The sequence below is a fragment of the Rhinopithecus bieti genome, unplaced genomic scaffold (assembly GCF_001698545.2).
Source record: "Rhinopithecus bieti isolate Rb0 unplaced genomic scaffold, ASM169854v2 scaffold_17939, whole genome shotgun sequence".
Taxonomy (NCBI): Eukaryota; Metazoa; Chordata; class Mammalia; order Primates; family Cercopithecidae; genus Rhinopithecus; species Rhinopithecus bieti.
In genome coordinates this window covers 385,401-409,636 of record NW_016809446.1, presented here as the reverse complement: position 1 = coordinate 409,636, position 24,236 = coordinate 385,401, and the positions used below count along the sequence as shown (strand labels likewise).

The following is a 24,236-nucleotide window of genomic DNA, read 5'->3' as shown; positions in this document are numbered from 1 at the left end:
AAAAAAAAAAAAAAAAAAAAAAAAAAAAAAAAAAGAAATGAAACATAAATAAGAGATATAGTACTAGAAAAAACAAAAGAATCACCTAAAAGTAATTAGCATCAATGGAAATTCAGTAATTACTGTCATATAGTAACATGCACACAAATGTCAACATATTCTAATATACCAGCAATAGCTAATGAGAAAAATATACAAAAGTTTAACCTTAAACTAAATAATAAATGTGAGTACCTTGTACAAGGAAATAAATTTGTATTAAGCAATAATAAGTGAAGATTTAGTAAAATGCAGATATGTATCACTTTGTTTTAAAGGAAGACTGAATATTATACAGATACAAATCCCCAGAGCTTATTAAGGTCCCTATTTAAGAATAAATAGATATTGCTGACAGTGTAAATTTGGTGAAATATTTCAAGAGCCTTCAAAATGTTCACACCCTTTCTCCAAGGAAATCTAAATAGAGAAAAAACTTTATGCACAAGATGCTCAAACTTCTCCTTTAGATCCTGGATGATAACTCTCATGTCTTCCTCAAGGTCTTTTCTTCCCAGTTTCATCAACCTTTACTCACCTGGTTTCCAGACTGTTCTCTGTCCTGGTTGTTTCCCCCTAAATGGACTATAGTTTGTTAGTGCCTCTCTTTAAATGCCTCATTAAGTTTGGTTGTTTAGAGAAGAGTAAAATGAGGAAAACCAAACTCAACTGAAGTGCTACCATCACAATTTAGAAATAACCCCATCACGCATTGAAAAGTGTTTACTGGTGGTTGGATATATGATTTGTTAGTGGCTATTTCTTAGAAAGTACATACCATGTGTTGGTATTAGGAGCATGCCTTACTGGGGTTTATTGGAGTTAATGGTTCCTCAGATAACATAAATAAAAGAAGGTCTATCTATGGCTTCCTAAAGGTAATGGAGAGGAAAGTAAGTTGAAGAATGGTGGGAAATGTATGCTTGACTGAAAACAGCCAGGATAATTTCTACCCCCTTTACTAAGGAAAAAACTCTACTCTTACAAAGTAATAAACCTGATTTTTCTGTTCATCTTCTGCAGTTTAATGAAAAATTATTATACATTGTTTTTTCAAGTGCAGAAACACAGCTATATACAAAGTGACAATTTGCTTGCACCAGGAGATACATATTAAGAAATAGAAAATGAGTTTGGATAGCTAATATATATATGTGTATATATATATTATACAACTTAGTATATAGTTGTGTTTTTGCTTCTCTGACTTATTGCCCTCCCTAGAGTTAACCAGCATTACATTTATTTATCTTTTTTCTTTTTTTTTTTTTTGAGACGGAGTGTCACTCTGTCGCCCAGGCTGGAGTGCAGTGGCGCGATCTCAGCTCACTGCAAGCTCCACCTCCCGGGTTCACGTCATTCTCCTGCCTCAGCCTCCCGAGTAGCTGAGACTACAGGCGCCCGCCACCACACCTGGCTAATTTTTTTGTATATTTAGTAGAGACGAGGTTTCACCATGTTAGCCAGGATGGTCTTGATCTTCTGACCTTGTGATCCGCCCGCCTCGGCCTCCCAAAGTGCTGGGATTACAGGCGTGAGCCACTGCGCCCGGCCCTATTTATCTTTTTTTCATAGAAAAGTTATTCTTTTATTTTAAGGAGGTAATACATTGCCCAATATGCCAAAGCGTAGGGAATTAGAGGAAGCAAATGGCCAGGTTTTTTTAAGAGCCTCATGCTAGCCAGGTACAGTGGCTCACGCCTGTCATCCCAGCAGTTTGGGAGGCTGAGGCAGGTGGATCACCTGAGGTCGGGAGTTCAAGACTAACCTGACCAACATGGTGAAACCCCATCTCTACTAAAAATACAAAAATTAGCCATGCGTGGTGGCCAGCACCTGTAGTCCCAGCTACACAGGAGGCTTAGACAGGAGAATTGCTTGAACCTAGGAGGCGGAGGTTGCAGTGAGCTGAGATCGTGCCACTGCACTCCAGCCTGGGTGACAGAGCAAGACTGTGTCTCAAAAAAAAAAAAAAGCTTCATGCTGCATTTCTGAGCTCCTGTCTGCCCACAGCCCACGGCTGCTTACATGAAGTCAGGGTCAGTGGACAGATGACCCAACTCGACACCCATTAACTGAGAAAGGGCTCGATCAGCAGAGGCACTGCCAGGTCCCAGCACGCCAGGTGGCACCCAATAAGGCTAGTGCCTTATTGGCAGCCAGTGTGTCTAGCACTTGATTTTATTTCTGTGAACCTAGAGTGGGCAGGACGTGAATAAATCCTGAGTCATAAATTAAGGTGAAAGACTTAGTAGTGTTAATACTCTGGGTGAGAAAAGACAACACTGTCTTGGAGGAGAGTGGGCTTGGAGTCTGGTGGAAGAAAGATGGAAACCCCCAGAAGGGCCTCAGCCTGCAGGCACTGCCTTGAGGCCATCAGAGGGGTTTTCACGGTACATGATGGGGAAGGGCAAGGCAGGGTAGGCACTGGGGGGCTGCTTCATCTGGCACAGTTGAATTAGAGGTTCATTTTCCACTCATAATTGGTTTCCTAAGTCTAAGTCACCACACCTGGGGCTGAAGCAAGTCTTGCCTATGCACTAAGCATGGCCTTGGACCTCGAAGAAATGCATGACTCAGGTCACCAGTGTTGATGGGGAGGCACTTTCAATTGAAGGAGATCTTTCTCCCCGTACCTCCAGCTCCTTTCCCTTGCAAATGACCAGGGGGGGAGGCAAGAGGGAAAGGCACCTCCTGGTGCAACCTCACCACAGTCTTCCAGAGAAATCATCTTCGTGGGACCTAAAGCCTAGCCTTGGCTTGGGGCAGACTTATTTCCACCCATGGGAGGGTACCCTGTCTGGCAATTGAATGGAACCATCATTATATTTATTTCTAAAACATGGATCATTCCATGATGTTTAAAAACCACTTCAGTTTTTATCTCTGGTATTATGTATAGCTATTATGTATAGCTTCATTTTTTGCAAAAGGCATGATTACATTTTTTGTAGTCTTTTGTTTTTATATTACCAGTCACTACTACCTACTCACCTAGACATTCTAATTTCTCTTTAGGTATGATTTATACTACATTTCCCTCAGATATTTTTTCTTTTTCTTTTTCTTTTCTTTTTTGAGATGGGAGTTTCACTCTTGTTGCCCAGACTGGAGTGCAATGGTATGACCTCGGCTCACTGCAACCTCCACCTCCCAGGTTCAAGTGGTTCTCCTGCATCAGCCTCCCGAGTAGCTGGGATTACAGACACCTGCCACCATGCCCAGCTAATTTTTTGTATTTTTAGTAGAGACGGGTTTTGCCATGTTGGTCAGGCTGGTCTCAAACTTCTAACCTCAGGCGATCCGCCTGCCTCGGCCTCCCAAAGTGCTGGGATTACAGGTGTGAGCCACAGCACCCGGCCTCCCTCAGATATTTTTATGAAAAATTATAATGTAACTATATTCATTTGAAAGAAACTATTTTCAGCTATTTCCAAATTAAATGTAATCTTCAATTGTTTTCTTATATCAAAACCAGCATGTATTTGTATCTGCATCAATTAGAAGTAAAGGCAGATTTTATCTAGCTGGCGTGTGAAATGCTGAAGTCTTTGAAACCCATGGGTATTAGTAAGTGAGAAATGATCAACAGAACGTGAGTTCCAAACTCAGGGATGTAGGCACGCCAACAGGCGAGGCCACTGTGGAAGGCAGGCAGATGCAAGACCCTGGGGCCTGGTGGGAACAGCTGCCAGGCAGAGAGCAGATGTCTCAGCAGAAACAGGCAGCTCCTCGCGTGGCCAGGTCCTCATCACGCTGAATCCAAGCCTAGTTGCACTAGATCATCTGATTTTCCAAAATCTGGGTTTTATGTAAAATTTCCCAATTTTAAATTACTTCATTTTAAAAACCACCACGAGTTAAAAGAAAAAAAACCAACAGGCTGAAAATGGCCATCAGGCTGCCAAATTGCAAGCTTTTTTTTACCATACTTACCAGCAGCAAAAGAAACCTATTTTCCCCCATTTACTGTATATTCTTGGGGAAGATGGCGAAAAAACTATCCCATTAATTCATCAGAGAAAAGGTAATATTGCATTTACAACATAAACTTACGCATTCATATTTACTCTGTATGTTTTCAGTGTACTTTAGGAAACCTGCCGCACTCCTTTTATACCACACCCTCACTGTGAAGTTGGTCTATCCAAGTAGGGTTCCCCATCTGTTGGGCCGCAATCTTCTACACCACACTGCAAAGCGAGAGGAATACAAAAGAAGTTTCAGCATCTTAATTTACAACCTCCAGTGGTTTAAACCAGAAAGTTCTTTTGGAGCAAAACTACTATGTCTTTTCTTCCTCAGAGTTGCTGAGAAATTATAATTAGAGGTTTTCCTGTTGTATAAAGGAAAGGAATTCCTTTCCTTTCCTGTGTGTACAAGACTTCTGTTCTCAATAAATGTGTTTCCCTGTCCCATTTCTCTTTCTGCAGGTAATAGAGGGAAAGCTGGCTCCATTCTTGGGCAAGGTCATTAAATTTGCCACCTCACACGTGTACAGCTGCAGTCTTTGTAGCCAGAAGGGGTTCATCTGCGAAATCTGTAACAATGGAGAGATCCTCTACCCTTTTGAGGATATTTCAACAAGCAGGTACAGAATATCTTATTTCATAAAAGAACACCCGAATGTGTAATATGCCGTTTTCTTTGGCCAAATCAGGCCAACTTTTAGTCAAGTACTATATCTCTGTCTCTCACCGTGGATCAGGTTTTCCTTGTCCTTGGAGAACATGTTTTACCCTTTGGTTTCCCGTATTTATTTCCACCCCTTAACCTCGCTACCTTTATCCAGAATGAGATGACAGAGCTGCAAAGAAACATCGCCGAACTCCGCCTTATTAGGTAACAGAGAGTCTTCAGGTTCAATTTTAGAATGAAGATTGGGGAGGAAGCATCTTAATAATTTTTTCAGGGCCAAGTGATAGACAATGGGAAACTGCAGTCTCAGAGGCCCAAACTGGACCGACCTCCAGGGGTAAAACTAGAGGACACTGGTGAGCAGCTGCTGCCCGGCCATGTGCTTTTCTCCACAGATGCATGCACTGCAGTGGAGCGATGAAAGTTTTAAGATCCAAAGGAGAGAAAAGTGGGAGTTTATGTGGGATGATTTTTCTAACCAAAGTAATATTTGGGCATCATCACATCCATGGATTGATGGATGATTCACAAAATGATACATATTACTTTTCTTTTCATCCCAAAAGCGCAATAGAAATCTACACGGTATGTGTGTGCACTGGCTTCTTTGGGCATGAATGTCATGGCTCATTTCCCACCCTGCAGGGCTCAATTATACTGTGGTTCAGAACAGAAGGTAAGGCATGTAGCCAGGGAGAGTTGAAGCATGTAGGGTAGAGCTAAGATATTGAGAGTTGACTCAGTCCTTTTGGCCTCTCCTAAAACCTAAAGACTGTTTGTAAACATGCAGGAATTTGGGTTGGCCCACACACAGAAAAACAGACAGGTAAACACATAGACATGCAGATACACAAACACACACACACACACACACACACACACAGAGGCAGAGTTCAGCCTCCAGTTTCCTGAGCAGGTACTTAGCTTATAGAGCTTATATAGCCTAGAGATTAGCTACCTCTTAAAGGAAGGAAACTCCTCACAGCCTTTTTAGGGCCAAGTGAGACACAGTGGGAAATTGCAGTCTCAGAGGAAGGCCCAAACTGGACGAACCACTAGGAGTAAAATTAGAAGACACTGGTGAACAGTAACTTAGCCCATAGCCTAGAGATTAGTTACCTCTAAAAAATGTACACCAGGCCAGGTGTGGTGGCTCACACCTGTAATCCCAGCACTTTGGGAGGCCGAGGCAGGAAGATCACTGAGGTCAGGAGTTCAACACCAGCCTGTCCATGGTGAAACCCCATCTCACTGAAACCATACAAAAATATAGCTGGGGGGGCATGGTGGCCAGGCACGGCAGTAAACCCCAGCTACTCAGGAGGGCTGAGGCTGAGGCAGGAGAATCACTTGAACCCAGGAGGCGGAGGTTATAGTGAGTTTAGATTATGCTACAGCACTCTAGCCTGGGCAACACAGCAAGACTCTGTCTAAAGAAGAACACAAAATGCGGCTGGGCACAATAGCCCACGTCTGTGATCCCAGCACTTTGGGAGGCTGAGGCGGGCAGATCACAAGGTCAGGAGATTGAGACCATCCTGGCTAACATGATGAAACCCCGTCTCTACTAAAAATACAAAAAATTAGCCGGGCGTGGTGCGGATACCTGTAGTCCTAGCTACTCAGGAGGCTGAGTCAGGAGAATGGCGTGAACCTGGGAGGCAGAGCTTGCAGTGAACCAAGATCATGCCACTGCACTCCAGCCTGGGCGACAGAGCAAGACTCCGTCTCAAAAAAATTGCACACCACATAAAACTTGTACACAAATGTTCATAGCAGCAGCATTCGTAATAGCTAAAAAGTAGAAACAACTTAATTGTCTATCAACTGATGAATGGATAAACAAAATGTAGGATATCCAGACAATGGAAAATTTTCAGCTATAAAAGAAAAAAAGTACTGATACATGCTGCAACATGTATTAACACTGAAAACATGCTAACGGAAAGAAGCCAGACACAAACCACATATTACATGATTCTATTTATATAAAATGTCCAAAATAGGCAAATCCATAGAGACAGAGAATAGATTAGTGGTTGTCTAGGGCTTGGGGGAAGGAGGAAAAGGAGTTACTACTCATGGGTATACGTTTCTTTTTGGGGTGATGAAAATGTTCTGGAATTAGATTGTGGTAATGGTTGCATGGTCTTACGAGTACACCAAAAATTAGTGAATTGTATACTTTAAAGGGGTGAGTTTTATGTTACATGAATTATATTGCAATAAAATATGTTTAATGGCTGGGCATGGTGGCTCACACCTATAATCCCAGTGCTTTGGGAGGTGCAGGTGGGTGGATCACTAGAGGAAAAGAGTTTGAGACCAGCCCGACCAACATGGCAAAACCCCATCTCTACTAAAAATACAAAATTAGCTGGGCGTGGTGGCAAATTCCTGTAATCCCAGCTACTCAGGAGGCTGAGGCACAGGAATCACTTGAACCTGGAGGCTGAGGTTGTAGTGAGTGGAGATCATGTCACTGCACTCCAGGCTGGGTAACAGCAAAACTGCCTCAAAAAAAAAAAATCATGTTTAGTAAAGAATTTCTAAATGCCTAAATGCTTCTAACTGAGTATATCATACACTGGGCCACAAAACAAGTCTCAATTAATTTTGAGACTATACCAAGTGTGTTCTCTGGCACATGGAATTAAAGATTCACAGTAGAAAGAAATAGTTAGGCATGGTGGTGCGCACCTGTAATCCCAGGTACTCAGGAGGCTGAAGCAGCAGAATCGCTTAAACCCAGGAGGCAAAGGTTGCAGTGAGCCAAGATCACACCACTGCACTCCAGTCTGGGCAACAGAGTGAGACTTCATCTCAAAAAAATATATATATATACATATACACACACACACACACACACACACATATATATGAATATATATGAAACCCCAAAACATTTGGAAATTAGTATATTTCTAAGCAACTTATGGGTCAAAGAAGGATGCACAAGGGAAATTTTAAAATATTTTGAAATAAATGAAAATGAAATATAAAACATATAAAAAACTGCTAAAGTAGCACTTAGAATGAAATTTGTAACTATAAATACCTGTATCAGAAAAGAAGAAAGCTCTGAAATCAATATCATAAAATTTCACCTTACAAAACTAGATCAAAAAAGAGCAAACTAAATCCAAAGCAAGCAGAAGTGAGGAAAGAAGAAAGACTAAGGCAGTTATCAATGAAATAGTGAACAGAAATCACAAGATCACAAGTTCATTCTCCGAGAGATCAACAAAGTTACCAACCTTTTAGCTACCCTGATCAAGAAATTAAGAGAAGATACAAATTGCCAAAATCAGGAATGAAAAGAGGTACAGAAATTAAAAGAATTATAAAAGAGTATTATAAACAACGTTATACTAACAAATTAAACCAATTTAGATGAAATGGACAAATGACTAGAAAGACAAATTACCAAAACTGACTCAACAAGAAGTAGAAATATGAATAGATCTAAAACAAGTAGAGAAATTGAATTAGTAATTTTGAAATCTTCCCACAGAGAGGCCAGATGGCTTCACCAGTGAATGCTACAGAATATTGAAAGGAATAATAACAAACTTTCACCCACTACTTTTATCTCCAGAATGAGATATCCAGAGTAAAATATTCAGAATGAGATACTAGAGTTGCAAAAAAAAAAAAATTGCCTGACTCCACCATATTAGGTAGCAAAGAGTGTCCAGATTCATTTTTAGAATGAAGATTAGACAGAAAGAATCCCCAAGGATAAAGATGGGTCAGTTCTCCAAAAAGATGTAACAATCCTTAATGTATGAATAGAGTCAAAATATGTAAGACAAAAACTGATGGAACTGAAAGGTGAGAGAGACAAGTTTACTGTTGTAGTTAGAGCCTTCAACACTTCTCTGTTCATAACTGACAGGTCCAACAGGCAGAAAATCAGTAAGCATATAGTTAAACTCAACAGCACTGTCAACTAACCTGATCTAATTGGCATCTCTAGAATACTTCATTGAACAACAAAATACACATTCTTCTCAAGGTCACATGGAACAGTTACCAAGAGAGACCACATTCTGGGCCATAAAAAAAAAACTGAACAAATTTAAAAGAGTAGAAATTATGCAAAGTATGCTCTCAAACCATAATGAAATTAAACTAGAAATCAGTAACAAAGATACCTGGAAAATCCCAAAATATTTGGACATTAAACAAAATACCTCGAAATAACACAAGTTGATAACGTATATCCACACAAAAGCATGCATATGAATATTTATAGCATATGCTTTATTCATAATCACTGAAAACTGAAAGCAGCCAAGATGTCCTTCGGTACCTGAACACATAAACTGTGGCATATCCATACAATGGAATATTATTCAGCAACAAAAGAAATGAGCTGTCAGGCCACAAAGAGACATGGAGGAAACCTAAACATATATACAAGTGAGAAAAGCCATTCTGAGAAGGCTACATACTGTACTATGTGATTCCAACTATATGACATTTTGGAAAAGACAAAACTATACAGACAGTAAAAAGATCAGTGGTTACAGGGATTTGGGGGCTGGGGAGGGATGACTAGGTGAAACACAGGAGATTTGTAGGACAGTGAAACTATTCTGTATGATGCTTCAGTGGTGTATACATGACATTATACATTTGTCAGAACCTGTGGTTTCATACATCACAGAGTGAGCCTTAACTGAAATGGCGGACTTCAGTTAATAATGATATATCAATATTGGTTCACTAATTTTGTAACAAATGTATCATAGGATTGCAAAATGTTGTTAATAAAGACAACACAACAGGAGGTGGTGGGGTGGAATATGGGAACTCTGCCCAATTTTTCTGTAAATCTAAAACTATTCCAAAAATTAGTCTATTATTAATAAAATTTAAAATTGTTCAATTGAACAGTTGACTCTAAGATCAAAGATGAACAATTTTTAATAAACCTTATTGGAACAATTTTAGGCTCATGGAGAAATCACAGAAATAGTACAGAGTTCCCATATACCACACACTCAGTTTCCCCTATTAATATTTTATGTTAGTATAGTACATTTGTTACAATTAACGAACCAATATTGATAGATTATTAGTAGCTAAAGTTCATAGTTTTTTCAGATTTCCTTAGTTTTCACCTACTATCCTTCTTCTGTTCCAGGATACCACATTATATTTAGTTGTCACACCTCCCTAGGCTCCTCTTGGCTGTGACAGTTTCTCAGACCTTGTTTTTGATGACCTTGACAGTTTTGAGGAGTACTGGTCAGTATTTTCTAGAATATCTCTGTTGGATATGCCTGATGTTTTTCTTACATGTAGAGTCGGTTTTATGGGCTTGGGGAGGAAGGCCATAGAGGTAGTGCCATTTTCATCACATCATATCAAGGGAGCATACGATCAACATGACTTATCACTGTAGTGTTTGTGTCTGGGTGCTCCACATGAAGTTCCTCTTCCTCCCCCTCTTTCCATGCTGTTCCCTTTGGAAGGAAGTCACTATGTGTAGCCCACACTTAAGGAGTGGGGAGTTATGTTCCACCCCTTTGGGAGCCAAGTATGGATAAAGTTATTTAGAATCCTTCCACACGGGAGATGTCTCTTCCTCACTTATTTTTTTCAGTTGTTTGTTTATATCAGTATGGACTTGTGCATAGTTCATTTATACTTTGGGTTACAGTCCAGTTCTATATTTTATTGTTCAGACTGTCCCAGCTTTGGCCATTCAAGCTCTCAATAGACTCCTTTGTTCCCTTGACATACCCCACTCATTATGGGATTTTTGCTGGGGGGAGCAAAATGGGATTTTGTTTTGATTTGGTTTGGTTTTCAGCATTTCCTTACTTTCTGGCACTACCAGATGCACCAGGCTCATCTTACTTATTTCCTGCCCTAATCCTAGGAACAGACATGTGTCCAAGGAGCCTTGGTTTCTTTTGTTAAAGAATGACATTAGAAACTGAGATCTAGGCACTGGGTTTTGCACACATGTTTAAAGCCCTCAGTTCCTGGACTTGTGCCTTGACTGGGACACAGGTGCTGCCCTCTGACTGTACATCAGAATCTTTTTTGAGACTTGGCTTTTAAAACTCCAGAATCTGTATCTTCAGGGATTCTGTATGATTATGAATCACCCCAGAAAAAAGAATCACTCCTCTAAGGTAGCTGTGGTCATAGTTAAGATGCTAGATTCTCACCAAAATAACCACATTATCATAGCTGTAGGGACCTTTACTCAGTAGTAAAAACTATGGAGAATCCTCCCTCTTCTTGATCAGATGCAGTTCTCTAAGCTTGTACAAATGTCTGAGTTAGAAGGAACATTGGCCAGCTTTCCTGGAATTCCAGGTTAACACTTTTCAGAAAGCTGTTGAGCTTTCTCTTGGTGTTGTTCACTTTCCAGTTAAACATCAAGAGTGGTTTATACAACCCTGTGACAAGGCAAAAAGAAACACTAATAAAAAATTTATTAAAAGAAAATTTTAGTCAGAAATACTGAGTTGCTGATTCAAAACATGTCTATAAAATGTTTTAAATAAATGTGATAAATAAAATAGATTTGAACAGTGAAGTAAATTTTAAAATCTCATTGTAACTGAAATCTTTATGGATTAAGTAATATGATGTGTGGGATTTGCTTCAGGAGTATCTGATGATGGGGTAGGGGGATGATACAGATGAAAGAAATTTCAATGTATTGGCGGGGTGCGGTGGCTCACGCCTGTAATCCCAGCACTTTGGGAGGCCGAGGCGGGCAGATCACGAGGTCAGGAGATTGAGACCATCCTGGCTAACACGGTGAAACCCCGTCTCTACTAAAAATACAAAAAATTAGCAGGGTGCGGTGGCGGGAGTCCTGTAGTCCCAGCTACTCGGGAGGTTGAGGCAGGAGAATGGCGTGAACCCAGGAGGCAGAGCTTGCAGTGAGCTGAGATCGCGCCACTGCACTCCAGCCTGGGCGACAGAGCAAGACTCCGTCTCAAAAAAAAAAAAAAAAAAGAAATTTCAATGAATTAATAATTGTGGCAGCTAGGTGATAGGTACACAGGGATTTGTTATATACTATTCTCTCTACTTTTGCATATGTTTGAAATTTTCCATAAAAAAAAAGTTTTAAAATCTGTATGTAAAAATTTTAGAAATAAGGTATTTAGTGAATTTGTTACCACATACCCTTGACTATCCTGCTAAATTTGGCATTTTTGTGTCCTCAGAAATATACTTAATATCCTTTCAGGTCTGAATATCACTTGAATAGCATAATTACAGTTCAGTTAAAAAAAAAAAAATTCGGGGTCGGGCACGGTGGCTCATGCCTGTAAATCCCAGCACTTTGGGAGGCCTAGGTTGGATCACTTGAGGTCAGAAGTTCGAGACCAACCTAGCCAACATGGTGAAACCCTGTCTCTAATAAAAATACAGAATTTAGCTGGGCGTGGTAGCACACACCTGTAATCCCAGCTACTCGGAAGGCTGAGGCATGAGAGTCACTCAAACTCAGCAGGCGGAGGCTGCAGTGAGCCAAGATCATGCCACTGCACTCCAGCCTGGGCAACAGAGTAAGACTCTGTCCAAAAAAAAAAAAATTTCACAAGCATGATAACGGTTTGTACTTGTTTGTTGGTTTGTTTTTGTTTGTTTGTTTTTTGAGACAGAGTCTTGCTCTGTCACCAGGGCTGGAGTGCGGTGGCATGATCTCAGATCACTGCAACCTCCACCTCCCAGGTTCAAGTGGTTCTCCTGTCTCAACCTCCCAAGTAGCTGGGATTACAGGCACCCGCCACCACACCTGGCTAATTTTTGTATTTTTAGTAGAGACAGAGTTTCACCATGTTGGCCAGGCTAGTCTCAAACTCCTGACCTCAGGTGATCTGCCCACCTCAGCCTTCCCAAAGTGCTGGGATTGTAGTTGTGAGCCACCACACCCGGCCCTGTACTTTTAATAAATGATTTTTTTTTTTTTTTTTTTTTTTTGAGACGAAGTATCACTCCTGTTGCCCAGACTGGAGTACAATGGCGTGATCTCGGCTCACTGCAACCTCCGCCTCCTGGGTTCAAGCGATTCTCCTGCCTCAGCCTCCCAAGTAGCTGGGATTACAGGCATGTGCCACCACACTTGGCTAATTTTGTATTTTTAGTAGAGACGAGGTTTCACCATGTTGGTCAGGCTGGTCTCGAACTGCTGACCTCTGGTGACCCACCCACCTCGGCCTACCAAAGTGCTGGGATTACAAATGTGAGCCTGACCCTAATAAATAATTTATTGAGCATATCATGTATGTGCATTGGACTAGGTTCTGGAGACACAGTGAACACAGCATGCTACTTGCTCACAAAGAGTTGAGTTTAGTAGGTACAGACAGGCCAGTAGGCAGTTCTATGAAAGTGTGGGAGGAGCACAGTCGAGGGGTGGACCTGAAGCTCCCAGAAGGGCTCCATCATCCACAGAAGTGATGTGCATGTTGAGTGAGAAAGACGTTCCACAGTTTCTAAAAGTATTAGGGAGCTCTGTGTTTTTGGGGTTTGGGTTTTTGTTTTGTTTTGTTTTTTCTTTTTTCTTTTTAAATTTTAGATTCGGAGACCCATATACAGATTTATTACAAGGATATGTGGCATGATGCCGAGGTTTGGGTTTTCATTGATCCCGTCACCTATATAGTGAACATAGAACCCAACAGGAAGTTTTTCAGCCTTTCCCTGTCTCCCTCCCCTCTTTTGAGTCCCCAGTGTCTATTGTTCCCTCTGTCTATGTTGAACTCTGAGTCACTGATTTATGTTCTTCAGTACTAGAATATACTCAGTTTTAATGTGTTCATTTGATTATGACTATATAGCAAACATTCGTCAACTCCTTCAGGCTTTTCCTTATTAAATTAATTATTATACAGGAGGAAGTTTCATGACTATGTAATTTGAAAATATACCCCTAGTATTTTAGGACCCCACCTCTGGCAGTTATAGTGAAGGTGCTGGGATTGTAAGGGAATGGCACTAACATTTATTAGTACTAGTGCCAGCAACTTATATATCTTATCTAATTTTTCTGCCAGTCCTCTGAGGAAATAGTGTTACTTTCATTTTAATAATGAAGAAACCTAGGTTCAGAGAAGTCAATTAACTTGGCCCTAGAGATAAGGCCAAAACTTGAATCCAAATACATCTGACTCCAAAATCCATGTTTTTTCCATTATATCTCACTGCTCCTTCTGTACCTGTAGTCTTCAAAACATTTTGCCATATACCCCCTCAAATCAATTTAAAAAAAGTATGTACCTCTGTCATTAAAGAAGTCTTCTCCAAAACTGCTATTTTGAAATGTCATTTTATTTACTGCCTTGGGAATCTTTACACTCGGAGCAGTAAGCCATGATTAGATTGGTTTGGGGGAAAGATATGCCTTCCTTCTGTAAAATGTCCAACGTACTGTTGTGGAGACAACAGCAGAGCTTCCACCTCCTGTGCATCCCTTGGCAGGTCAGGTTCGGCAAGGGGTGCCTATGAAGCTGAGGATCTGCCTAAACTAGACTTCCATAGGCAAATCCCTGTTTGTTGCACCAAAGCAAACTCCCCTCCATTCAGAAGATAATGCTGACAGTTTTACCTTGAGATATCCTTTCTTCTCAAACACACTTTTTTTTTTGAGATGGTTTCACTCTTCTTGCCCAGGCTGGGGTGCAATGGCGCGACCTCAGCTAACTGCAACCTCTGCCTCCTGGGTTCAAGTGATTCTCCTGACTCAGCCTCTGGTGTATCTGGGATTACATGCACCCACCAGCACACCCCACTAATTTTTCTGTATTTTTAGTAGAGACTGGGTTTCATCATGTTGACCAGGCTGGTCTCAAACTCCTAACCTCAGGTGATCCACCTGCCTCGGCCTCCCAAAGTGCTGGGATTATAGACATGAGCCACTGCACCCAGCCTCAAACACAAATTAAATACATACTTCTCTTTAACCTAAATAGAAAAACCCTAAAACCCAGATTGCAAGATTTTTAAATACAATAAGAATATCCTGAATCATAAAACTGCTTTACTAAAGCCTTATCAAGCATTTATCCTCCTAGAGGACTACAAGGAAAGCATAGCCTTGGGAGAGATAAACATTTTGATAAAACAATGATAAAATTCCATGTCCTAAAAAAACAGAAATGACGAAACATGCCCTCCTTGATTGAGAATAAGAAGGAAGGGCTCTAACTTTTAAGAATTACAAATCAGAAGATTAGCCTGACACTACTCTACAATTTAAGGGAAAACAATGAATATAAAAGCAAAAAAAGTCACATACATTCACAAAATGACCCAGGATTTAGATTTTTTTTTAATCCTTAAATTGCCTCCTATGTAGCTTTCTTTCTGACATCTTTACACATCCCTAATCTTCTCTCGTTATTAAGATCCCTTTCCTAATGCTGCTAAGAAGACAGTCCTGCTTTCTACATTTCTGCGAAGATGCTATTTCTGAATCTTAAAATGCTTCGAGATTACAAGTACATAAACACTTCATCTTAAAAACCCTCAGTGTGCATTTTTAACATGGGACTTACAAAATAAACCAACTGTGATAAATCAGTTCCATCATTTCTGTCCTGTCCATTTGGCTTTCATGAGTTTTTCGTATGACATGTAACTCATCCTTTTAGGGTTTTCACTATGAAGAACGTTGCACTTAAAGACTTTATGACCTTTATGCCACTTGGCACTGTATTTAAATGTGAGTATTCTATGAGAAGATTCTACTGAAACTGATTTTAGTATCCTCCATCTGGTAGGCATTTTCTATGGTTTGAATATGGTTTGTCCCCAGAAGAACTTGTTGAAGCTTGGTCCCCAGTGTAGAGGTGTTGGGAGGTGGTGCCTTTAAGAGGTGATGAGGTCGTTAACGTGGATTAATCTCTTTCTGACAGGAGTGGATGAGTTCTGGAGGGAATGGGTTAGTTCGGTGACGGGGTTGTTAGAAAGCAAGTTGCCTCCTGTGTTTGGTCCTTTTCCGCATGTCTGCTTCCCCTGCCACTTCCCTGCCGTTTGTGACGCAGCTCGAGGCCTCACCAAAAGCTGAGCAGATGCCAGTGCCATGTTTCCCAGACCTCCCAGCCTCCAGAATCAGGAGCCAAATAAACTTTAAAAATAAATTTTCCCTGTCTCAGGTATTCTGTTTTACCAACAAGAAATGGACTAAGCATTACATAAATACTTACTGTTTGGTTTAAGCTTGCCTAAGTATATATGCATTCATAAGAACACTGACAATGTTTTTTAAATAAACTAATTAGTTAAGGGAATATAAAATACCTCCAAAGATAGAGGAGCATAACACAAGTCTGAGGTAACACTGCAGCTTTCTATATAAGGTTGAAGCAATTGACGTACCATTTAAGGTGTTTCTCTGGTGACAGCACAAGCCTGCCCTGGTCAGTAACATTCGCTGACACCAGGGAAGGCATCAGAGGAGGTGTTCTTCTGTGTTCGCAGGGCACCGGCAGCTCCGTGGTTACTCTTCCAAAAAGGGTTGTTTTTTAAAGCGTTGGAATTCAGAGGTGTAGACTGAGCATTGCTTGCCAGTTTTTCTTTATGCACAAGTAATTGAGCACTCCATCCCCTCCTCCAAGAAATAATGGTGGCACACAGGGCATTGAACTTATTAACACCAAATTCTTACCCGCTTACCACTTGAGTTAGCATACTCTACTACTACATCTAGTCTGTACACCTTTTTTTTTCTTTTTTTTTTTTTTGAGACAGAGTCTCGCTCCATGGCCCAGGCTGGAGTGCAGTGGCATGATCTCGGCTCACTGCAACCTCCACCTCCCAGGTTCAAGCAGTTCTCCTGCCTTAGCCCCCTGAGTAGCTGGGATTACAAGTGGGCACATCCATGCCTGGCTAGTTTTTGTATTTTTAGTACAGACGGAGTTTCGCCATGTTGGCCAGGCTGGTCTCAAGCTCCTGGCCTCCAGTGATCTGCCCGCCTCGGCCCCCCAAAGTGCTGGGATTGCAGGCATGAGCCACCACCCCCAGCCAGTCTGCACACATTTAAAAAATATTTTCTACATCAGTCTTGAGAACAAACATCAGCCTCATGGAGAAGTGCACAGCAGATGAGCTTCTAAACAGGGTTTATCTGCTTTTTCATTTTTAAAATATGTTTTGTCAGGTAGTCTTACCAAAAAAGAAGGCCTCCCATGAACCTTAGTCCAAGCCCCATTGCTTTCATCCATCTGGCCAGACTTCAGAAATGTCCAGGTTGTCCTGAAGAACATGGAGACTCCTCCCAACACGCTCGACGCTTTGAATTGGTCTTTGTCATTTTCCGTTTCACTGCAATCCATACCACCCTGCTTCTGAGGACCTAAACTTGTTGGGGCATGGACTTTGTTCTTTGCCTTGGCACTTTCTTCCCTTCTTTAAGGCTCATGTACACATGAAGCTTCAAATGCCTAATTGTACTCAAACCTTTTAAAGCCTTGTTTAAAAAGAGGAATCTGCTTTATTGTAAAATGTAGAACTACTTCTTCCCATAGATGATGCTGAGATGCCTAATTGTTCTCAGCACAGCTTGAACAATCAATCCATCAAGAGCTGTGTTTTCTGTTGCCCTGTTACCTGTAGATTTGCCCCTGGGCACAGTGCATGGAGAAGGCTCCAGGGAGGCTGAATGTGGAGATGGTTTTGCCTAAAGTTGTCACATACGTGCCAAAAAAACCATCAAGCCCCAGATGTGTCAGTAACCTTACAAAGACTTTCATTTTTCTGAGGAACCAGTTGTAGTTTGTCACTTTTTGAAAGAGACTTTCATGTTAAGTGTTTAGGCAAGAATTTTTTGGTGGGGAAGGGGTGGAGACAGAGGCAGGTGGAACAAAACTCCTGAGGAGAAGGGGAGAGAAGCACTGCCCACAAGCTGGGCTTTCCCCATGGCTTCCTATTTGCTCGGCCTTCGTTTTTGTGAGTCCTTGCACAAACAGACTGAATACCTGGATTATGCCCTCATCTGGACTCAAATACACATACATTACATACCCTTTTCTGCCTAATCAGCCTGACACATTCCTTTGTTGGTAAATGGTTCCAAAACAAACACTGTCAGGGCACCTAATTAGCAGGTTTGTGGGCTGCGCTTGGCAGTCTTGTTACATCCTGTTCAACAATAGAGAACAACAGCCTTGGCTAGGCCGGGCTTCAGGGAGGGAGCAGCTTCCCCCAAAGTATATGCCATTTTTTAATGATATTTCCTTTCTGTGGCATTTCTTGGGAAGCAGCCACTCAGTGAGTATTGCAGTGAGGTGTGGGATCCTAGAAGCAGCTAAAGGAAACTTGTGCTCCTCTGTAGAGTACCTTTTCAGAGGAGCTGTTTGTTTCTAATCGTTCTTTTCTTTCTCTGGAATTGAAGAGGAACTTTCTCGGTGGTTCTCTAATACAAATGGTGGAGGACCAGACTCCCGCTTGTGTTTTAGAATTATAAACTAACAGAGATAGAAGGGACTGTGGGGACCCTTTAGACATTTTGGAGGTGGGAAACTTGAAGCCCAGACAGCTCACGTGTCTTGTGCATGGCAGAGGCAGGGTGATGACTCCCCAGATGGAATTTGACCCTTCTTCAGCTCTGACTGCCCACTTCTAAATGTGTTTATTGTGTCAATGACAGTTTTCTTTAATGAAAATGCTTCAGCACAATGCTAGTTTTTCTGGATTTTAAACTTTGGTCAAAGAGTAACTTGGTAAATAACATTTCACCTTGGCCTGGTGGCTTCTGTATTCACACGTCAAAATGTTTCAGAATGTCTGCTAACATAGCTGAGACTTGTGAAACCCTCAGGGCTGATCTGGCCCTTTATGCCATTAAGCCACTTGATAAATATGGTGCTTTTATAAACACAGTCCTAGCTGCTGAAGCCACCATTGTGTTTTGAGGCCATCTGGTCACTTGAATAGATGGCTGTCACCTAGACACATTTCTTACCAAGCTTCTAGTTAGGTGTCTGGTTAATATTGTGTTGATCATCTTAGCTTTGTGCATTTCAGGCAGCTTAATTTTTTTGCTGTTCATCGTTTAACTCATTTCAAGTTTCTAACTATAAAATTAGTTGATATTTATTATAGAAAATTTGAAAAGTACACAAAATTAAAGAAAATATTCTCGGCCGGGCGCGGTGGCTCAAGCCTGTAATCCCAGCACTTTGGGAGGCCGAGACGGGCCGATCACGAGGTCAGGAGATCGAGACCATCCTGGCCAACACAATGAAACCCCGTCTCTACTAAAAATACAAAAAACTAGCCAAGCGAGGTGGCGGGCGCCTGTAGTCCCAGCTACTTGGGAGGCTGAGGCAGGAGAATGGCGTGAACCTGGGAGGCGGAGCTTACAGTGAGCTGAGATCCGGCCACTGCACTCCAGCCCGGGCGACAGAGCAAGACTCCATCTCAAAAAAAAAAAAAGGGAAAATATTCTCCATTATTTCTCCATTTTTTCTACACATCTGTATTTTTAAATGAAGTTGGAATCATATTGAATATACAATTTTATATCCAGCATTTTTTATCGCATTGTATCAGAACCAGAAAAATAGTCACATTTAATCTATAAACATATTAATGGATACTTTTAAAGGAAAAATACTTTTTTTTTTTCTTCTTTGAGACAGGATCTAGCTCTGTCATCCAGGCTGGAATGCAGTGGCACAATCTTGGCTTGCTGCAACCTCTGCCTCCCAGGCTCAAACGATCCTCTCACCTCAGCCTGCTGAGTAGCTGGGGCTACAGGTGCTCTCCACCATGGCCAGATAATTTTTGTATTTTTTTGTAGAGATGGGTTTTCACCATGTTGCCCAGGGTGGAGGAAAAAAATTTTAATTGGCTCTAAAATCATTAAGATCCATCGAATAAACACAGGCACGCCAGTCCATAAAAAGATCACTGGGCCAGGCGCAGTGGCTCATGCCTGTAATCCCAGCACTTTGGGAGGCCAAGGCAGGTGGATCATGAGGTCAGGAGTTCAAGACCAGCCTAGCCAATATGGTGAAACCCCATCTCCACTAAAAATACAAAAAGTAGCTGGGTGTGGTGGCGGGTACCTGTAATCCCAGCTACCTGGGAGGCTGAGGCAGAGAACTGCTTGAACCCGGGAGGCGGAGGTTGCAGTGAGCCGAGATCGCACCACTGCATTCCAGTCTGGGTGACAGAGCAAGACTCCATCTCAAAAAAAAAAAAAGGTCACTGGAATAGGAACAAAGAAGTCTCGATGTCATTCCTAGCCACTAACTTGTTGTGTGACCTTTGACAAGCCACCACTCCTCTGGACCTTCATAGCCGGCATATGGCACTGTTTTAAGCTTTTATTGACAAAAGGAGTAAGATCTTTGCTTCTGCTCCATTGCTCAGCATTTTGTATTTGTGTTTGATAGTTTGTCATGATGTTTTCAGTAAAGTTGGCTGATTTTTTTTCTATTTACTGAAAGGGATTTAGATACAAATCCAAATTGCAATTCAGTCCACCGTTTTGAAATAATGTAAGCACCGTGAGGAAATAGACTTTTTATATTTTACTCACTGCTCCATCTAAGACAACACTTAGTAACTGCTCAATAAATAATTCATGAATGGAGTGTTTGCTTTATTCTGTAATTTTAACTATAATCTGTAGTTATTAACATATTTTCTTTTAAATGGCTTTTAAAGTGATTTCAGGAAATTCATTATTTAAGTAGGCATTACCAAGATATGTGACTTTGTTGAGTGATGGCTAACATTCTTATCATATGTTCGAGACAGATGTGTTTTACTGGGTCAATGGAGACTTTAATGTCAGGAGAGAGATGGTGTAAAAAATGTGAACTTTGCTAAGCTACTCAGATAATTTCATTTTCAAAACATCTTTTAGGGCAGTTCTTAGCATGTGCTTTTTCTTCCCCATGGGACTGTAAATAAGTAACCTGAACACACAATAGGGAAGAGAAGGAGTATTTACCTTTCCAAACAAAATGTGTTGACTTTTCGGACTGAGCAGTATGTTCTGAAATGAACTGTTCTATGCTTTAGAATTACAAAGGATACAATAGTATCTTGGTTTTGTCAATATATGTTTGTTATTTTTGAGACTTCTTTCATACAACTAATTATAGGAGTACAAATAGTAATACCTCATTAAATGTGTCTTTCAAAAAAATCTTTTTTAAGTATTTAATATATATTATCACACCTTTACTAAGCCCCTGCAGAATTCTGAATATTTAAACCACTCAACAATGCTACCTCAGGAAACATCTTCACAACTATCTAGAGCTACCATTAATAATTATCTTTTCAGCTCCTGATGCTTTCAGGGCACTTAAAATAGAGAGAAAGGTGCAGCCCGTGTTAACTCTGTGTACAAAGTTATACCAGAGCGTAGAACCTTTGTAGAGCCGGGGGAGCTTAGCAGTGTTCTGCCCATGTCTCCCACCTCCTTGGAAGCCAGAATCCCCCTCCAAACCACACCTGGAGCTACTGGAAGATTCAGGCTGCTGAATCCTTTCTGCCCTACCCTCTTGTCACTGCAGTAGTGCTGAAATCTGGGGAACCCACAAACCAACCGGAGGGGGTAAAGGATTCTGCCCCCTACCTTTAACTAGTCTCACTGACGGTGGTGGTTGATGTGTAGTTGGGATCATCACCACTACATTTAATGGAGAGAATTTTGTAGCCTTTTGATGAGAAAACAAGGGAAGATAGCATTAAAAAGTAATTCATATGACAAATAAATGTGTGAATTGTTATTTTATAAAACCAATAGCATTATAGAGTACACAAATAATGAACCTGGTTCAAAGACTGCCTTGGAAATATTGGAAGCCACTAACTTGAACTGATTTAACTTAGACTGAAAGATCTAGTTTGGCTCTGAGAATTGGGAGGTTGAAGTTTTCTTTTCTTTTCTTTTCTTTTTTTTTTTTTGAGACAGGGTTTTACTCTGTTGCCCAGACTTGAGTGCAGTGGCACTGTCAGGACTCACTGCAACCTCCACCTCCCAGGCTTAGGTGACCCTCCAGCCTCAGCCTCCCAGGTAACTGGGACTACAGATGCACGCCACCATGCTTGGTTAATTTATCTGTGGAGACAAGATCTCAATATGTTGCTCAGACTGGTCTCCAACTCCTGGGCTCAAGCAATCCTCCTGCCCTGGCCTCCCAAATTGCTGGGATTACAGGCATGAGCCACCACTCCCGCCCCAAATTCCACGTTTTTTTCTAGAAAGTGAATCTTTGATGGTGGAGAGAAAGGAAATTTAAATGAAAAGACTGGGGAAAAAGCAATTTATATCAATGATTGGAAAGAAAATCTTCAAACTCTATAGATTGCAAAGAGACAAGCAAATTTCCCTTGGTAGCAGAAGACACAGGAGTCGGGGAGGGAGCATGGCATGGAATGAGCTCAGAGGCCTGAGGTAACAACCTCTTGGGCGGAGCGTGGTTTTCCTGCAGTGCTTGAAATAAGCACCAGCTCAGGGGCTTAGGGACAGAAATGATGTGAATGTCAAAGCAGCAAGTAAAATGACTTTTCCCTTCCTCTGGCTTCCCTAAAAGCACATTTAAGATATACTGTTTAAAAGTGAAAGATCTAGTTAGGGGGACTTTAATACTTACAAAGTACCTACAAGCAGTACTCGAGTCTCCTTCTCCCAGGCTAACCCCCCCCCAATTAGTTTCTTACCTCACTTTTTCTCAGAGAGGGGTCTGGGGAGTTTGCTCAGGCAGGCTGCTACCCAAAGACAATGAAAAGGAAAAGCCCCTGGTGCGGTGGCTCAACACTTTGGGAGGTCAGCACTTTCGGAGGCCAAAGGAGGCCAACACTTTGTGAGGCTGACACAGGCGGATCACTTGAGCCTAGGAGTTTGAGACCAGCCTGGGCAACATGGCGAGACCCCATCTCTCCAAAAAATACAAAAATGAGCCAGCTGTGGTGGTGTGCACCTGTAGCTTCAGCTACGCTGGTAGCTGGGGCGGGAGGGAAGATCGCTTGAGCCCAGGAGGCGGAGGTTGCCGTGAGCCGTGATCGCACCACTGCACTCCAGCCTGGGTGATGGAATGGGGCCATATCTCAATAAAACAGAAAAAACTTAGTTCTTACTTAGCACAGCTGGATGTTTCAGCCTAAGTTAGAAGCTCAAATTGGCCTCCCAATGTGACTGCTGCTCCCTTTGAGAGATTCCTTTGCTGAAATACTGCTATTTAGCCTTCTCTATCATATTTCTGTTTTATGAGTATGTGTGGTGTTGAAAAAAATAAGGTTTTCAGTGACTTCTTACATATCAGCTTATGGCTTGTGCCTGCAGCAGAACTGTTCTTATTATTGTGACTATCGGTTCCATCCAACATTTACCAATACGCAGAATGGAAGCAAAAGTTCCAATGAATGTTCTCACTAAATGAAAGGGACTGCTAAAATATGCTTTGCTGTTCGGGCCTTCCCTCCTTCCCTCCTTCAATGTTAATATATATCAGGCTGAAAGCATTATTGCAGTATTTTTCCAAGGTAATACATGTTTGGTTCATGCAAAGTAGAGTAATTTTAATTATTAAAAGTTTATATATTATTAAACAATTGAACCATGTTTGCTAATTTTATAAACATATAAACAACCAGTCTAATTAATTTAACCCACCAAACTTGTACCTTTATCCTTATATAAAAATGAAAAGCATCTGAGATTTTCAGAAAGTCCAATATCTAAAGCCAAGATTAATTCTTAACTACCTGAGGTGTTTATTATACAGGTGCATCTCATTTTAAATAAACCTTATAAATAAAACTATAATATAAAGATCGGGGCAGTAAACTTCCCTAGTATATTTAATATACAATTATATAGAATTTGACTTCTCGAAGTTTTATGTACATGGAGACTTTCTATCAGGTATAAAAATGTATTGTCAAACAATATAATGGGAATAAGGATACAAAGATCACTAGAACAAGAGTCAAAAAGATTCAGAAAGTATGGAAATAGACCCAAGTAATATGGGAATTTAATACATGATAAAGGTGGCATAGCAAATTGGTGGAACAAAAAAATGTATTATTCCGGCCGGGCGCGGTGGTTCAAGCCTGTAATCCCAGCACTTTGGGAGGCCGAGAGGGGCGGATCACGAGGTCAGGAGATCGAGACCATCCTGGCTAACACGGTGAAACCCCATCTCTACTAAAAAATACAAAAAACTAGCCGCGTGAGGTGGTGGGCGCCTGTAGTCCCAGCTACTCAGGAGGCTGAGGCAGGAGAATGGCGTAAACCCGGGAGGCGGAGCTTGCAGTGAGCTGAGATCCGGCCACTGCACTCCAGCCTGGGTGACAGCGAGACTCCGTCTCAAAAAAAAAAAAAACAATGTATTATTCCATAAAAGGAATTGGGAACTAATTAGCCATTTGGAAAAAGAAAAATAATGCTGCCCATACTCCTTACATCAAGATAAATTCTAGGTGGATCAAAGATTTTAATGTAAAAATAAATGAAGCCCACAAAATACTAGAAATATACTAGAAAGAAACGGTGGTGAATATGTGTGTGTGTGTGTGTGTGTGTGTGTGTGTGTGTGTGTGTGTGT

General features: G+C 41.2%; 1 protein-coding gene across 2 annotated transcripts in view; it reads left to right on the top strand.

Annotated features, from left to right (window-relative positions):
- Positions 1-24,236, top strand: part of PLEKHM3 (pleckstrin homology domain containing M3) — a 214,050-nt gene that overhangs the window by 175,956 nt on the left and 13,858 nt on the right. For both annotated transcript variants that reach the window (XR_001888650.1, XM_017889401.1), the window contains one exon: positions 4,473-4,630. Coding sequence is in view for 1 of the 2 variants with exons in the window: in XM_017889401.1 (XP_017744890.1) it covers positions 4,473-4,630 (158 nt within the window). In the remaining variant the exon portion in view is untranslated. The remainder of the gene's footprint in view (positions 1-4,472; positions 4,631-24,236) is intronic.